At 33.1% G+C, this 18,239-nt stretch overlaps 1 protein-coding gene and 1 long non-coding RNA gene across 7 annotated transcripts; both read right to left on the bottom strand.

The window, feature by feature from the left end:
• Window positions 1-345: 345 nt before the first annotated feature.
• Window positions 346-8,068, bottom strand: LOC128204228 (uncharacterized). 4 transcript variants are annotated; one of them, XR_008256128.1, is made up of 10 exons: window positions 8,012-8,068; window positions 6,722-6,857; window positions 6,215-6,346; window positions 5,294-5,396; window positions 4,828-4,905; window positions 4,039-4,158; window positions 3,594-3,722; window positions 3,168-3,314; window positions 2,868-3,003; window positions 346-1,804 (listed from the first exon to the last, which is right to left on the bottom strand). It is a non-coding gene; the product is annotated as an uncharacterized LOC128204228 (long non-coding RNA). The 4 variants fall into 4 exon arrangements; XR_008256129.1 differs by having other exon boundaries at window positions 3,303-3,314; window positions 6,722-8,056; XR_008256127.1 differs by having other exon boundaries at window positions 6,722-8,055.
• A 3,141-nt stretch (window positions 8,069-11,209) lies between these two features.
• Window positions 11,210-17,968, bottom strand: LOC128204227 (multiple epidermal growth factor-like domains protein 11). Of its 3 annotated transcripts, none has more exons than XM_052905616.1 (5): window positions 17,832-17,968; window positions 12,408-14,315; window positions 12,085-12,191; window positions 11,874-11,959; window positions 11,210-11,350 (listed from the first exon to the last, which is right to left on the bottom strand). In XM_052905616.1, the coding sequence occupies exons 1-4, from the start codon at window positions 17,887-17,889 to the stop codon at window positions 11,939-11,941; spliced, it is 2,094 nt and encodes a 697-aa protein (XP_052761576.1). In that variant the 5' UTR covers window positions 17,890-17,968; the 3' UTR covers window positions 11,210-11,350; window positions 11,874-11,938. The 3 variants fall into 3 exon arrangements, with proteins under 3 accessions (XP_052761576.1, XP_052761575.1, XP_052761577.1); XM_052905615.1 differs by having other exon boundaries at window positions 12,085-12,203; XM_052905617.1 differs by lacking the exon at window positions 12,085-12,191.
• Between the last annotated feature and the right edge of the window lie 271 nt (window positions 17,969-18,239).

Here is an 18,239-nt window from a genome sequence, read left to right on the forward strand (position 1 = left end):
GGCTGCAGTTTTGTACTGTGTAACAAAACAAATGTGGTATAATTGAGTTCGGTAATGTTACGTTCATTCTTCTTGTTACTGTCCGATATGGAAGGAAATGTTAAGAAGTAGCCGAAAACAAGGAACACTACTAATAGTATGCCATTTGTTTAACTAAATATAATATAAGTATCATTGTACTAATGGCTTTATTTATTTAGAATCAGGCACTTTTATGTATCAAAAACATAATTCACTGATTCATTTCTCCATATATATGTCTTAATTTGTTGAGGCTAATCTTTGGAAATCTGATAGGAAGTATGTTATAACGTCACAGACTTGATCCAACTAGTCACAGAGAATAAGATATTTTATTCGGTATTAGGATATATACAACATGTATGTTTGAAACAGGTCTTTATGGAACTTTATTAAAACATTTCAATACAAAAAATGCTTTAATACAATGAAAAATAACAAAGAAAAAAGTAAACAGACAAAAATCCTGTTTTCAGATTCATCAATTCACTTTGATATTAATGTCATATAAGATTGACTTAGGCGTGATATTTTTTGTTCCCTTGGACATGTTTGCCTTTCCACATTCTGCCTTTTGATCAATAATAATGCAATTATTTTTAAATTAACTGTTTAATGTTATACGGATTATTTAAAGTGTATGTTTAAGGCCAATGCAAGTTCGTAGAAAACATAGAATACTATCAGAAAACTATTTTTAGATAAAAATATAACTTCTATAAAATAATTAATTATGCTATGAAGCAACAGTTATGCAAAGGCTTAAATATTCAATACACTATTATGTTAAGTGCAAATCTTCTCGTACAATACATCTCGTCTTTAAACCATTTAAAACAAACTTAAAGGCTCGTTTAAATACAACATTTTTTTTTATAAAAATGAAACAAATCATGTTTAATCGCTTGGACATTTTTTTGTACAAGTTGCTCATTTATTGTGTATTCAAAGATGCTTCTACAAAGGCAACCAGCATAATTCAATACACATAATGTAAACAACATGATAATTAAAATATACAATGCGTTTATGAAACATTAAAGCAACACTTGCTGCATCAAAGTTCCAGTTTCAATCACGAGGGTTCCGTGTGGTATATTTTGTTTATTATATCGACAAGCTTACTGTGCAGAAAGTGATGTGCATACATTGAACAATCGCTGTATCCTATCAAATGGTACCTATCGCACGATAAGTTTGAATTAATGCCTCTCCTTTGGGATCTCGTTTTGATCAAATACAATACACTAAATTATGGTTCAAGCAATGATAGCAGTAATTCTGCAAATAGTTACAATGATATTCACAAAACAATGTTCAGATAGACAGATAGACAGATAAACACTAGTGTTTTGTAATGTATGTGATTACGGTGATGCAGAACTGCAATTATGTTATGTTTACAAGTGTCACCATGTCTGCAAATTATAAGTAATGTAGCTAAACATGTCATACGAGGGGTGATCCAGAATTACGTGGACTTCTTACATATTTTCTATATTTTTCGTCCAAATGATTTTTTAATTCATGAATATCTTATTCAAAGTATTCTGCATAGACGGTATGAAATTTAGGTCTGTAAAATTAATGAGTATTGCCAATATATATAGGATGTAAATATTCATGTGTTCTTGAAAAGGGCAACGTTCGACGTCAAAAATTGTATCAAAATGGTCAGCCGTGTTCATTTCCTCTTGATACCCGCACTTGTGTTGTAGTTCACAGCGTCATCTTTTGCATTCAAGGATTGGAGAACACATTCGTAGCAAAAGTAAAATTGTTCCTGAAAAATTAAACCTGCATTCAAAGCAATGATCATTATGCATAGACAGTTTTTAAAAATATAAAAAAGACGAAATCTCCCAAAGTAAAAATGTGATTCGATAACATAAAGAACGTAATCACTTGGATGCCTTCTAGGCGATACAATACGATCGTTACTTATTTTCTTGCATACCGGACGTGTGTTTCCGGTCATGTGACCGGTGCTGGAAAAACCCATCTTACATACTCCATGTAAGATGAGTCACGCGCAACAACGCGCCACTTCTTATTTCTTTTATTGTCTGGTTTATGAAAAATATATTATGCCATTTCAATAAAGCGCAATCAAATATATATGTTTGCAAGACTTTAAATTAAATTTGAAAATAAATAATCGTAAAAAAACGCTATTTTTAGGTATTTAAAATATCTGCACTCTATGATGTCAGTAAACAACGTCGCACGCGCTCATTGGTGTAATTGTACAAAAGTTCGTTTTCTACGTCATTTTTTTCCACAAATTGATAAATTAAGATATGCAAGAAAAAAAATAAATCATGTTTTTCCGGTACGGATAGAAAATCCGACCCTCGGGTACGCTGCGTGGCCGGTAACTCGGCAAGCCTCGTTACCGGCTTACGCACGTGCCCTCGGGTCGGTTTTTTCTATCCGTACCGGAAACACATGATATATACTTATATTATTATGCTATCTGAATGCCACATTGGTATTAACACTACCAAATATGTCGACCTTGAAAACAAATGAACATATATTAAGTAGTTTAACAAACAAACATATGATGGACTCGAAAAGTCAAAAGATACAAACTATTAAAGTTTATTCTTGTGCAATAAATGCAAATATCATTCATGTACATTCGTATTAAACAAGCAGTTGTTATTCAATGTGTCTCTCGTTCAGTGTATGTTAGGTTTTGAACTTGGCGCCTCTCTACAGACTCATCGTTAAAATTACTACTGGTTTGTCATTGTGGTTTTCATTGTACCATTGTGGTGCAATAATAATACCAAACATAAGTCATGTATACTGATTTGTTTGAAAAGTAGTTTTATATTTACCTTATTTGGAATGGAAAGCGGTCGTCTTGCTCTGACTTTCCTTACCGCATTGACCACACTGACTTCATTATCTTCACTCAGTGTTTCAAGTAATGTCGAGACAACACATAAAAGTCCGCTCTTACCAGCGCTGTTCCTGTCACAATGTTAATATGTCATGTAAAGATTGGTATCTACGACCGTATTAATTAATTAATTATTTTCTTGTAATATCAAATTTTTTTTTTAAATATTAACACTAAGACAAAATCTGAAGGCGACTTTGAGCTCATAAAAAGATTGTACGTATATACAATGCACCAGTATCGGTCCGTTCAAGGGGGATGATTTGGATGCGTTTTCAACCTCTTTGATGAAGGCAACAAAGTGCTCTGCTGACTTGGGAGTATTGTAATTTCTATCCAAATCTATATATTCATAGTGTGGTATTCTCACCTCCGACTTGGTCTAAAATCCAGCGAAAACTATCTTTTAGACATAATGCTTGCGATATAATATCGCAAACGCACAACAGATTGTTATTGTTTATGGTGTTGGTAGTTTTATTATTGCTGATGCTGCGGTTGTTGGTGTTGGTGCGGTTGTGGTTGTTGTTACTTATGCTATTTTTCATTAACTTTAGACTAGAAAGAATATATTTGTTTATATATAAACCATAGGAAACTGTTAAAACATTTTCTTTCAGTTTTCAAACAAAACAAATATGACATTTTGCTATTTTCATACCTTTCCGTCGTGTTTAAAATGCAGCTCTCTTTTTACAAAGGGTCTCGTACTTTGAACTCTTGTGGAAAGTATGGTAATCACACCTTTCGTCATTGGTTGATAGTCACCAGGAACGTACAAGCCAATCCCCTGGATAAAAGTATATAAGTAACAGGAAACCAGTTATTTTGTTCAAACCTGAATACGATATAGAGGCTTTTACATAAATTGCAACTCGATTAAGATTTCTTTGTACTTTTCAAATTTTATTATGATATTTAGTGCTAAATACATAAAAATCGCTTAATAGTGAACATTATAGGGTAATATACAATTTGCAACGCTTTTTTAAGGACGTAATGATAAAACTTAGACACTATTTACATATACAGAGAAGCATCCAATGGTCGGTGTCAATGTACTAACTTAAAGTCATTTTCAAAAATCAGACTTGTCTATAATTTACCTGTGCTTTCATACTAACAATACAGGAACAGTTTTCTTGAACAACAAGTGCAATGAAATCGGAAACTGTGTCAGGTAGAGGTGTTTGTGCAACCAATAAGCGGTTCTTTGTTTTGAAACTCTAAAAAGAAGTTGAAAGTGACACACGCATTTTTACTAACTCGTCTTTAACGTATGGTAGGCCTTTATACAGAGTATTATTTAACATTTATTTTGCCTTTTTATCAGTTTATTTAAAACGAATGTAATGAAAAATATGTTTCAGCAAGCCAACAAATCTCAACAAGTCTGACATCGAGAAACCTTTGTACTAAATAATATATCTTTAATGATAATAACTTCATCAGTAATAACTGCCTCAAATGCCAGCTGCAATTTATAACAACAGGGTAAGGAACTCTACTGGTAAATTTATATCGTTCTTATCCTAAAATCCTAAAATGTAATCTTCTGCTGACTGTGTATTTTTATTACAAACCAAATAGAGCTATAAGATTAACATGCTTTCGACAAAATATCATATCATCAAAAGCTTGAACGAAAACGTTTGTCAGCGTTACAATTTCAGTTTAATACTTTACCTCTTTAATTAAACAAACTTGTTTTAAACTGACAAATTAACCTGTTTTTGTCAACATAGATTAAATGATATATCAATATAAAAATAAAACGATAACAATATGTTATCGCACGCCCGTTGTTGAGAATGAGGCATAGTGAGCGATTGACGAATCTCATCCAGCTATATATTTAAACCATTCTATCAGGTTTGGTTAGAACATATACTTACGTTGATGTATATCGCATTGATGTAATCAGATTCGCCTGGTTTTAAAAAACAGATAAAGACGTGGTCTGTTGGCATCACCTAACAGTGCACAATACAAATAATGTAGATCATGTGAACATATAGTAAACTTTAACGTTTCTTCATCAAAAGCAGGGACGGGATTTAGGCATGTACGTATGAGGGTGCATGATCAATCGGCAACAGCAGAGACCGCGCCACAACAGCAAGTGGCACATTAAAATCAAAGGAATGATGATACCAACGGTCATAAGGATAGGTACCGGCCCTTTGAACAAGATAACAAACATAATTTAACATTATTACAGTTAAATGTACGATTACCGTATTTTGAAAATGTTCATTTCATGTATATTTGTCTAAATAGTTGCTTTTGATATATAAGCAATATATTATCTCAGTCAGTTAAAGAAATGCTGCACTTTTACAATCATAATAGTCGTGGTACCTGGTATATCTGCGTGTTTCCTGTTCATTTTTACTAGAAGCCGATTCTTTTCCGTAGCCTGTAGTTCCTGATCCGACTTTTGCTCTTGGTTTATTTGCATTTTCTAACGTATAATCAGAATGCAACATCATATATGAATAGTATTAACGTAAACCATGCACAATTTATATGTAGAAGTTACATAGTGCATTTCAACACCGTAAATCCGAGCTCCGTTTATCCAAATCAATCGTTGTTTATAATTAATGTTTGGGTTTTGATGTGTTCGACTTTATTCAAATTATACTTTGGTCAAAAATCCGATATTGCCATTTCGAATTGATCGCCATTTCGAAGTCAAAACTACGGTCCCGATTTGATATTTGACGGCTAGTTAGCAATCATCCTTTGAATTCGTAAATGGAAATCCGCATAGTTTCACACTATACTTTGATAAGACGCGGGCCTCGGTCTGAGGTTATAGCACAGTTTGTTCTTGTAAGAGACAGACACTGAGCACACTTCTGAATTATACAACGATGTCAGATCTTCAGTGATTTGTTTTGGATGAGTTTAGTTTGTATAAAATGGCTGGTTTACACAGTCTGATTTGAAATGTCTATCTAACGCCAAATGAAAATTACTCACACGACACGCTGCCGAACAAGTGGAGAAGAGCCGAACGAAATAAGTTAACTAAGTTTTATTTTTTAAACAATAATCAAAAATATTGAAAACGATCATTCAAACAAAAAACAACAACATATTCACGACTGCTTATTTTATGCCTCCAATAATACACGAACCCTATCATTTTCGAAAATTGTTAATCCAAGTTATCGTTATACCGATATCGTTTATCTGGATAATGATTAACTGTGTTTGCATTTATTTTAAACAATGATTTATTATAATCTTTGATAATTTGAGTAACAATCCTACCTCAAACTGCTTCTGTATTTCCTGTTTGCTGGACATCATATGCATATATTCATGGTAGTGTTCTCTTTTTATCAACGATCAATCAAGTGTCAATGAATGGACCAAAGCTTGGTGTAGATACTTGTATTGGCTCTGAAAGTAGTAATCATAGTTATTAGATAAACAGTGAATTAAGATTATTCAACTTTCGGACGTAGTGCTGGAATACTTTATATTATGAATTAATGCTACATTTTCATAAACTGCATTTGGCATTGAAATGTTCAGACGTAGAAATTCAAATTGGTAATGAGTAAAAGAAACAACAATTAACTAACAAGAAATCAAATAAAAAATGAAGTATACAATATTTCTTTTGTCCTATAAATGCCTTATTTTTTCACCTACTTTTTTACAGAAAGAGTACTTTAGAATTGTTTCCCTGGAACCATTGAATATCGAACCTCGCGTTTTTGTGCCTATTCATTTACTAATCCCATACAACAGATATATCAGTAAGCATCTAACCAAAGTCTGAATCATGCTTGGTCTGTTCTGTCTCATATTGAGAACACATCCCGGGATATCTATTGCTCTTACTGCTTCCCCCTCTTTGGTCAGAATGTCCAGAGCTATGTAGGTTCCCGTTCTTCTTACACCGGCACTGAAGACATACAAAGCTTAATACCTGTATATTGTATCTACCTAGAAGAGAGCATAAGAACATGCATTCTTTTTCCTCAATTCTATTAAGATTAGTTTACAATTACTACTATTTTCAATGTGTTTACTTTAATACATCATTATAATCTACGATATTATACCTGTAAATCGTAGAATGTATTTATTTCACTATTTCTGGCGTAAACATACTCAATACTCTCAGACTTACATGATGTGATAAGTAAATGCTCAGCGAGATGGAAAGCAATTTAACTCACAAAACTGAAAATGCTTTTAAACTTTAACTTTGATTCCCGTGTGTTCCAAGATATGCTTAGGAAAGACCGTTGAGTTTTATAAATACATGTAATGTATGATTACGAGTTAAATCACGCGTTTATATCAAATAGCTTAAGGATACATTTTAATGGGAAACGTTAATGACGTTATCAATTTTAGTTCATAAATGCACATGTAATGTTTTATGGGAGAAGTGTATGCATCGATCCATGGGAAATTATAATGTCAGATCAAAGTTACTGGGACACTTTTCGTTGTAGGAATATGGCTTATAGAATGAATGTTGTTTAATTTTGCTAATGGGGACTAAGAAAATAATTAGTCATGTTGTTAATCTCTTTTCAATAAATATAATGCATCGTTAACGTTATTATGCCACGTGATGTAGTTATATAGATTCATTGCGTATGGAATTATCTTAGGAAATTACTTTCTCAATTAGTCATCCAGTCTTAATATACGGACTGTATGCTTTTTTAGATTTACAACCAAGCCCGGGGCAATTCACCCCCGCTATGCGTTAGCTAATAAATTTGACTTATAAGATCACAATGGCTATGAGTGAAAGATATCGGAACGAACCGGTGCAGTTAACAGAAAGGCAGATCATGAAAAGAATTGTATTGATATACCTATTACCTATCACCAAAATATTTATTCTTCTTTATCATAGTATAAATCAAATTGAAATACATATTTCCAAGCTAGTGTAATTTAAATTTTATTTAATTATCTAATACAAAAACATACTTTTATAAACGATTTACACTATTAAACAAAACCAAGATTGTTATGTGAATCGCTTCTCTATTTTCTTTCTTTTCGACCTAAATGTTTTTGAATTTATTTCCTCACATGCATTTTTTTAACATTTGCTTCAAGATAGGGAATGAACGGTTACATAATCAAAACCAAAGCTTGTCACCCCTCCTGCAATGCACTATAACTGGTCCATCAAAGGTACTCGGCAAGGCGTTCACTTTTTGTCTAAACTCTATAATTGATGTGACGTTATCTGGAATGTCCTTGTCTGGCCACGCTGTGAATTGAAGGTGATGCAGATTTCTTTCTTCGGAATTCTGTATACCCTGTTCGGAAACGAACAATAAAGTAAAGCATTTGTTCATATTGATAACCTCGTGTTGTGATGTTATATGTCTACGATGCATGCCATTTGGAATATGAGTAATTCAAACTTGTAACAAAACAATCGGTAAGTTAATATTTTATTGTGGTTGAAATATTTAACATATTTACAAAAAAAAACATTCACCTTTAAGGAAGTCATTATCGCGCTAGTTTAATCCCGTAACAACTATAAAGTGCACATACTTATTTCAAGATCTAGTGAAAACTTATTTTCAAGTGGGGGACTATTGAGTCATTCAAAGTAATTATATGTTTTAGCCTCCCTTCCTGAAATCACACTTATCCCATACAGTGTTTTCTTCATATTATTAGGGAGAAACTTCCGCGTGCAATTAAAGATGACATCAATATTTCAGAAACTATTTATTAAATCTTATTTGAGCTTTTTCTGCCTAGGTTTCTCAAATGTTACTTTGTATTATGGCCTTTTTGCATGCGGGAGGCTACATGTTGGAAACCTAGACGCTAAACATGGTATCTGTCCAATACCTGTCCCATACCTTGTCGGTTGACATTTGAGTACTCAGTACTGGTAACTGATTGACAGCTGAGGGATGGAGTGTCATAAAATGGGTCAGTCGTGCGAATCCGAAGATGCTCTACCATACTCTTAAGTCACATATTGTTTTGTCATTTTTATCACTTATAGGCTAAGGGTAATATTGATCAGATTCAATTAGCCAAATTGTTTTCGTTTATTCTGAAATTACTGGCAATGTCCAAGTTAATTCAACTCTACCTTGGAAAACGTAAACTGTCTCAAAATGAAATCTGCGTACAAATTTTCAGTCTTGCACACAACTTGTATATCGCCGTATAGTTTACTTTTACCGTTATCAGGCCAATATTGCTCACATTTGGTTTTCTGCAAAGAAACAAAAAATAACTAATTATTAACTATACTGAGATAACGTTGCCCTAAAGTATTATAATAAAACAGACTAATGGCAACGGCAATCTTATGCCGTAAAAGCATTGTATAAATTATATAATATTTCATAATCTTAACCATATTTTTTAATATTCTAAAATACCGATAGAACATAATATTCCATCTGCATAATGTTTATTGTATTCATAATGGAGTACCATAGTTCATATTATATTGTTGTTATTTAAATTTGTAGATCGTTGTAGTTCAAACTACATATTTATTATTTTCACTTCTTGTCCATTCATCACAAAACCACAACACTCTTAATCATAGCAGAAAACAAACTTGTCATTGAAAAAAACACCTTACCTGGCCCTCTACAAAGTTGGTCACCATTACAATCTTCTCCACTTTTTGTTGCCAGACCATTCGCCAGAATTGACCGAAATCGCCAAGCTGCTTTGCCATTGGACCTTAATGTTGTATAATATACACTATATACGTAATGTACTTGGAATTAACTTAAATGTGTTTTTTTTACGAACAATTAGTTTTCTTGTTTTAAATTTGTTACGCAGATGTTCAATTTATTATAAACACACGTTTAATAAGTACATCAGATTACCCAAAGCAGCTATGTATGCATTTCGTTTCCTGAAACCCTGTAAGAAAGAAGATATGTTAATTTTGCTTACGGTCATTCAATTTTACATTTTTTCACGAGTTGTATTAACGATTACCAAGAGTTCAATTATAGCATTTGAAATCAGAAACAGCGATGGCCTTAACATTGCGTTTATACGAATGGAATTGTTCAAACTAACATGCATATTTATTGTCTGCACTGTTGAAGTAAAATAAAAACAACAGTAGTTATACAAACTTTAACATTACATGCGACACATACGTTTTTACAAAAACAATCACAACACATGTTTATAGTTTTGACAAATACAACTGGTTTTAAATAATAAACTCCACATTTCGCTTTATAAATATGATAGGGCGGACATACCAAAGAACTGACACAATATTAAAAAATATATGAGTAATACACATAACACACATAATAATAATAATAATAATAATAATAATAATAATAATAATAATAATAATAATAATAATAATAATAATAATGATGATGATGATGATGATGATGATGATGATGATACGTCGTTTAGACTTACGTCTATATAGCTTGCATTGATATAATCTGTGTCTCCTCCACGTACAACAACTCGCGTGTCATCATCTAAAAAAGACATCAACAATACAATTGAAAACACGAGAACAATACTATAAGGCTATGGTTATCGTACTTAATAACGTAAGAAAAATGTCAAGCAAAATGGAAAATGATCAAGAAAAAGGAAATCAACAGTCAGCGTCAGTAACGCCAGTCACATACAACATTTATTCGTATAGAAAATAAAAAAGTAGTCCACTTTAAAGACAACAGAATTTACCTGATTTCTACAAAATGAAAGGTATCTTACACGGATATATTCCTTTGTATCTGTTTCTGTGCATGTTTAACTTCGTTTGTGAAGCTTCATAAGGTTTTACGAGACCATACGGTACTTTCTGCAAATTGAAAACTTACAAGAATAAAAAACTATTAAAATTAATCAATATTCTAATTCGAATATTGACAATGTTTATGAGTAACTACAAAATGTACGTAAAACTAGACACGCCATATTAAGTGTAACACATAACATAGTACAAAAACACATGCTTAACACAACAGTTTGTACATCAAAGCAGTGCAGGGTACCTGGATTTCTTCTTCTAGGTCCTTCATACATATTTTTCTTACATATGCAGGTAAATCCGCCAGCATCAGTTTGAATTTGCTAACTTCATTTGCGTTATTGTAATAAACACCTTCATTTCCATCAAACATGTCTGTGATTTCCCGTACGCAAACATCATCTTCATCTAAAAAAAACGTAAATATAAGTGAAAGTGTTTTTGTGTGAAAATACAAACTGTCATTTATACTTGTTAGATAACCAGCTTACCAATTTCAAGATTATCTTCAGTCAAAATAAGCGTGTTATCCTTGCCAGAGCTCTTCAGTGGTAACCTCTGGTAATTGGAGTTTACTGTGATGGTGACAGAGTGAAAATTGTCGGTATCCTCAATGGCATTCTCTGCACTAGAAGGTCCTAAATACAAACAGAAAAGGCAACATATTCGTTTAAATAAGGCCTTCCTTTAACATCCAGTTGTCCTTTCAATAAAACCTCATTTAAAAAGAGGGTTTGCTTAAAGCTGCACTTTCACAGATTGAACGTTTTGACAACTGTTTTATTTTCGGTCCACTTTTTGCGAACATCCATGGAAACCAGTTATATAAGACGGCTGTCAAAAAATAAGATCGCAGATTTTAAGTTGGAAAATTGATGTTTAATGCATTTTTTTCTCAAACCGTTACTAACGGTTTAAGCCATAAAACATTAATTAAGTTAAAAAGTTGTAAAAAGGGTAAGCTGTGAGAGTGAAGCTTTGAAGGATCACTGAATGTTGAGAACGCATGCTTTTCGTCCGGTTTCGTTTTTATTTATGATAGCTTTTAAATGTTTCGGAACGTTAACAATTAGTAACATATGTGATACGTATCCGTCACCCTTTTGCAATGAATACTCAAAATACATCATTAACTACATGCAATACAAAACGCTTACGTACTTAGTTCGTTCACTGTTGCGTACAACGCAGAAAAGTTCTCAGGTTCTGTTTCATGTGATTTTCTTTTATTTCTCAAATGTCCTCTTCTAGAAATACAAGGGATTCAGTTTTAGTTTCAAATATGTAAATTATCCATACCTTTACAGCACGATTAATTATAATGAATGCAGTTTCTTTCGCTTTAAACAGCAGTATATATTTCGTTAATTACCGTCTTCCAAGCAAGAATACTCCAAGAACCACAATGGCAACAATAGCAACAACTACCCCACCAATTCCCGAACCAAGACGCAATTGACGATGGTTGTTGTTCCGCTTCTGTTGTGATGACTATGGACATTTCAATAGTAAAATGATATAGAAGCCATGCATAAAAATAATTGCAAAAAAATATATTTCGGCAATATTATTGCAATAAGTTTTGTACAACAAACGTACTGTTTTAGTAACCAGTTAACTAAATACCACATACAAATACACTCTTACGTCAACTATAATGCCGATACTACATATTGTAAATAAAGCCAGTTTTACCTGGAGGACAAAATGTTCCCTTGTAGCCCGTCTTGCAGCCGTGTAAACACATTCCCGTCCTTTCAGAACAAAGTGTTATGTTGTCCTTTGGTGAACAATAATCATCACACTTGTTTTCGCATTGCATTCCAAAGGTATTTGTAATGCATCCATATGTACAATAACCAGCTATGTCACACGTGGAATCTTTACAGGTAGTGCTGCATACCAGTCTACAGTCTGTCCCATGTTTTGTTTTGTTTTTGCATTGTGAACACAATCCATCTTCTTGATTGCAAGAAGAACATTCTGGATCACACTCTTTTTCACAGTTTTGATTCCAGTATCCATTAGAGCATCCTTTTAAACATTTTCCCGATGAGGAATCACATCTATGTTGGAAGCATTTTGACATGCATGGTTCACACTGCCCATTATTTCCTGGAAAGTATCCACTTTCGCAAAGTTTGCAATTTACGGTACCCAAGGTATTTGAACAGGAAACACATTTATGGAGATTGCACAAGCAACACTCATTCATATTAGCAAAAAAAGACGTATTTGTACATGAGTCGCAATTTGCAGGATTGACGCAAATGTCTGTTCTACATGTGCACTGCCTGTTAGTGTTTGAAAATCCAGGTCTGCATTCTGTGCATAAACCAAATTTGTGACAAGATTGGCAGTTTTCTGAGCAAGCGTTATTGCAGTGCTCTCCAAAATATCCATCCTTACACCTAAAACACGAACCATTATTCTGTTTACAAACTTCATTTGAACAATGGTTAGGGTATTTATGTTGGCAGGCTATACCGTAGTAGCCATCTTGACAATGTAGACAATTGGACTCATTTTCGCATGATAAACACGCAGTTGGACAATCTTGCTGACAAGTTTGACCATTCCTTCCAGGTACACATTCTTTGCAATGTTGTGTTTCATCAAAATATTCATTGATGCAGTTGCAAAAGCTAGATGAAATGGAACATATACCATGAATGCAGCCTTTACCACAACTGTACTGACAATAGGATCCAGAGCGACCAGGCCTACAACTCTGACATTCATACAGCGCTGTGCACTGTTCGCACTTATTACGGCAACGTTTGCTGCAAGAATTGCCGTAAAATCCATTCATACATTTATCGCATATATCTCCTGACCAACCGGATTTACATGTGCAAAATCCGTTGTCCTCAGAGCATTCATTATTACAGCCTACGGAGCATTTATTGCTACAATGGGCGCCAAAAAAGCCTAAACTGCATCGCTGACATCTTTTTCCGGAAAAATGGCTGTAGCAGAAACAAGATGCTTTGTCAGACCTGCATGCTCCATGAATGCAATTCGATTTACAATTATATTGACACGTGTTTCCAAACCTATCATTTGAACAATACGTACAACCTAAATTCTTATCGCAAAAGGAACAATAAGAGCCACAAGTGTTTTCGCATGTTGAGCCATAATACCCATTGTGACAAGTTATGCACCCTCCCAGTCGATTGCAATATTTACATTGGCTTCCACATACACTATTACAATCTGAACCATAGTGTCCGGTTACACAATCATTGCAGTAACCGTCAAATTTTCTGCACCCTAAACACAATTCATTACACTGTTGATTGCAAATATTTCCCCAAAAACCATGTTTACAGGATTGGCATCCATAAGTCTTGTGGCATTTAGAACAACGAGATCCGCATGGACGCTCACATTTCCGCCCGAAGTACCCAGGTTTACACTCGGAGCAATAGCCATCACTTCCAGAACATTTAAGGCAGTTATAATTGCACTTGTTATAACATGCGGTTCCCCAATATCCATCTATGCACCCGTTATTGCAGTAGCCACTTGAGCAAGTCTCGTAATTTCCCTCGGCGCAGCAACCACAATTCCTACACTCAGTGGCTTGTTGAAATGTCTCTGAGAAATGATCAAATGAAAACATTTTGCATGTTGGATGTACACTATATAGGGATAGTACGAGTTAAAGTATTCTGGTAATATTTGCATTATCAGTTCGTCTGCCGTGTTTTCCCAAGTAATGTTGTGGTCATATCTTAAATAAAATCGAAGGATACCTTCGTTTGATCTCTTGATTTATTAAAAGGAAGTATCTTAAGAAGCATGATGGGATATTTTTGGCTTACTTGCGTAACAAACAGCAGCGTTGCAAATTCAACTTTAATTTTTGAAAATATTTTTGAATAACTTTAATTGGAATATTTAGCATTTATTTCAAGAATATATGACAGTTTTTTACATGTTTGTTTCCGTGTTATGTGGTTCCTCTCGCTTTTCTTTTTTCTACAAATATGAAGGGCTCCCTATATCAGTGTAGTCTGTATACATTGTTTTAAATATATATTATGTTATCTGTGATAAACGACAGCCTGCAGTAACACCAATATTCATTTAACTATTATTTTGACAAGTAAAATGATAACTGTTTTGTTCATAGCATGTTTAGTTGTTAGGAAGTAATTTATACATTATTAAGTATCAACTTTTATGTCGGTTAACCGCAAGCCGGATCGAACAGTTTACAAGTAATTGTCATAGCAATACTTGTGTTCTCATCAGTTTTATCTTTGGAGGTGTTATATTGTCATGTTGTATGTATTGATATTAGCACGCTTCAATGTACTTATTTGCAAACCCAGATATTCCACGTATGTGGATGTGTTAAAGCTGCTACTGGTTCCTCAGATAAGAGTTGTGCTAATGAATGTAGATCGTTTGTTCAATATTTCACTATATAAGTGGGGCTAAAAACAAAGAATATACACAGTAAAGTAAATTATTGTTATAACATTTATGAATAAGATATAGTGTATATAATATTCTATAATATAGTTTGCAATATTACAACAACTTACAAAAACTTAGTTTCAAAATAAGGCACATACTGTTATTCAAAATGTAAATAAGAAATGTATAACACTCGATCGAATTCACACAAATTTTGTTGTTTTTGCTTAAGAAAGCTGATGGTCCTTTACCTTTTTTTAAATAAATGTTCAAAATATTTCTTATGTTCACAGGTAATACTTTCTTTTTTAGTGTACTTAAGAAGAAAGAGATTGTCACTAAAAGCTTAAATATGTACATACATAATGACAGACCTACTATTTTCATATACAATTTATATACGTTGATATCATACAATTGGGTACTTCTTTTGAGGTCAATATGTGGCATTGCTGAAATATCATGTCTTGACAAGTCAGCAAAAATTCGATTCGACGGCTATACAAGTCTCGAATAGTTGTATGGGAAAATAAACGTCGAACAAGTTTTAACTTGTCCCGGACCACATGGTTGGACATTTAACTAATTATACACAACAGTCGGTGTTAATTATGTTGCTGTTAGCCGAATAGTGGAGAAGCAGTGATTTTGTAAGTATTAGCCTAAGAACCTAGATATTGCCTGCACACAAACCACGATTATACAACAGTCGGTGTAAATTATGTTGCTGTTAGCCGAAAAGTGGAGAAGCAGTGATTTTGTAATTATTAGCCTATTAACCTAGATATTGCCTGCACACAAACCACGATTATACAACAGTCGGTGTTAATTATGTTGCTGTTAGCCGAAAAGTGGAGAAGCAGTGATTTTGTAATTATTAGCCTAAGAACCTAGATATTGCCTGCACACCAACCACGATTATACTTCAAAAAACTTCTATGAAAACAAACATTTTGACCATGTTTCTTTTTATTATGTCAAAAGTTAAAGTGTTAAGATTATTTTTTAACTAAGTGACATTAATTTAATTGCATTTGACACTGTTCAAAAATTAACTATATTATTTTGACCAAGTTGCACCATTTCTTGCCTTGTTGCATATAGAGTGTTAACAAGGTGTTTTATTTTACATTGCCAAAAAGTACAAAACACTTTCTTCAGTGTCCCTAATCAGACCGTAACGACTTCAACATATTACCACATGTGTCGTACGTGAGTCTGTTTTGTGTTTTGCAGGTAAACATGTCACTTATATAACTCATGAAAAGGGGAGTTTGCCAAAGTGTTAATCGATTTCATTTTCGTTTACTCATTTCATTCCAAACTATTTAATGATGATATAAGCCACACCTTAGATCATTTCATCTGCAGAGTAACGTACATATGCCCCTGCTAATCTAAATTGTGATGTGACCAATCCATATCACATACATAATATCTTATCTCCAAATGATTCATCTTTAGTTTACCGTTCACACGTATTATGAATACAATCACGTCAATTCTCTAACAAATCGGTCAACTTAAAAACCTTTTGTATATAGTACGGGCTGATTAGGGACACTGAAGAAAGTGTTTTGTACTTTTTGGCACGTATTGTCATTCAAAAGACGCAAGTAAAAAACAGTTACTCCTTTAAAAACATCACACAAAATAACTCAGCTTAATATAAAGCTTCAATACAAAGAACTACATTATGAATCTCGATATTACATAAAAAATATTATGTTATTTGCCTGACAGTGTATGCGCTTGGAAAAAAAAAATTAAGAATATAATTTTCTAACATCGCTAGGCAGACCTTATTTTAAAACGCGAATTAAAAATAATTTTCTGCTTCTGGTTTTTGCGAAGTCAAAATATCATGTAAACGATTGTTGATATATAAGGACAAAACCACATTCCAGTTTTAGAAGTATAAAATGTATAATTGTAAAAAATAAGTATATTTCAGCACATCTTATAAATGATCAAAACTTCCAACCATAAGTCTGATTGAGGTTGCGCACGCAAAATATTCGACCCCCCCAGTACATTTACATTATACTGACGTTCAGAGACGGTACGTAACACTCCTTGATAAACACACATATTGTTTTCTGGAGTTTCGTGCTCTTGTTTATTTTTTCTTGTTTTATGTTTTGTTTGTTTTTGTGTTCTATGTCTTTGGCGTTTATCCTGTGCCATAAAACGTGGTTTATGTTTAATCGTTTGGGTACTGAGCTTGTTTCTGTAGTGTTTCATATAAATATTGTTACAATTGATAGCTTTTAACCTTAAGTCGCCCGCCTTTAATAAAGAAATCAATCTTTTTTTTTCTTCTGTACTAGTTACAATAAGAAACAAAAAGCAGGTTCATTTAAGCTATTTTGTCAATCAAATCAAGCATATTTGAAACAAAAACCCTCTCCTTTGAAGTATGTTCTAATTGTATACATATATTCAACTTATATAAAGTAGTCTTTATCTCTACAAAATGTAAATTACAAATATCACGATGGCTGTCGCTTATAAACATTTTTTTTTGTTTGCGCCTGTCATATTATTTTTAAATCCATAGCAGACTAAAACGGCTGAAACAAATGGAGAGTGCTTTGAAATAAATATTATTTTACGCATTTGCAAACCAAATATCGAATCTTATCTAACAATATAAAGGTATTAAAAAGCGAACAAGTTAATCATTACCTTGCACATGTAAACAAAGAATCGTATATACGATCACAAAGCTGTTCCGAAAATCCATTTTAAGATGTATTTATTAAGCTTATTCATGTTTTCTTTATCAGAATTTTAGTTTAATAGATAACTTAGGCACGTTCCCATATCATGTGGTATCCAGTGAGCTTATATTTTCTATATTTCAACAGTTAAACAAGGAAGCAAAATTAAAAAATTACAACATTCAGATAGCGAATGAAAACATTTATGAGGACTTGGATTTGGATTAATATTTGTATTGATCTATACGCTTTTGATACACAATAATTGCAAGGTAGGCACAATTTCATAAGATTCGGACTAGGTGTAAAAGTTAAATGGTATTATCGAGTAAATAATCGATTATTTCTCTTGGGGTCATTAACTTCTTATTGA

Source organism: Mya arenaria, chromosome 10 (assembly GCF_026914265.1).
Source record: "Mya arenaria isolate MELC-2E11 chromosome 10, ASM2691426v1".
In the NCBI taxonomy this organism is placed as follows: Eukaryota; Metazoa; Mollusca; class Bivalvia; order Myida; family Myidae; genus Mya; species Mya arenaria.

What these genes read in the sequence shown, in the direction of transcription:
- LOC128204227 (XM_052905615.1), bottom strand. Translation starts at nt 17,889, where the DNA reads ATGGATTTTCGGAACAGCTTTGTGATCGTATATACGATTCTTTGTTTA. An exon ending in TCTTTGTTTACATGTGCAAG is followed by an intron (nt 14,316 to 17,831) that starts GTAATGATTAAC and finishes ATCATTTCTCAG; the next exon opens with AGACATTTCAACAAGCCACT. An exon ending in GGGAACATTTTGTCCTCCAG is followed by an intron (nt 12,204 to 12,407) that starts GTAAAACTGGCT and finishes AAATGTCCATAG; the next exon opens with TCATCACAACAGAAGCGGAA.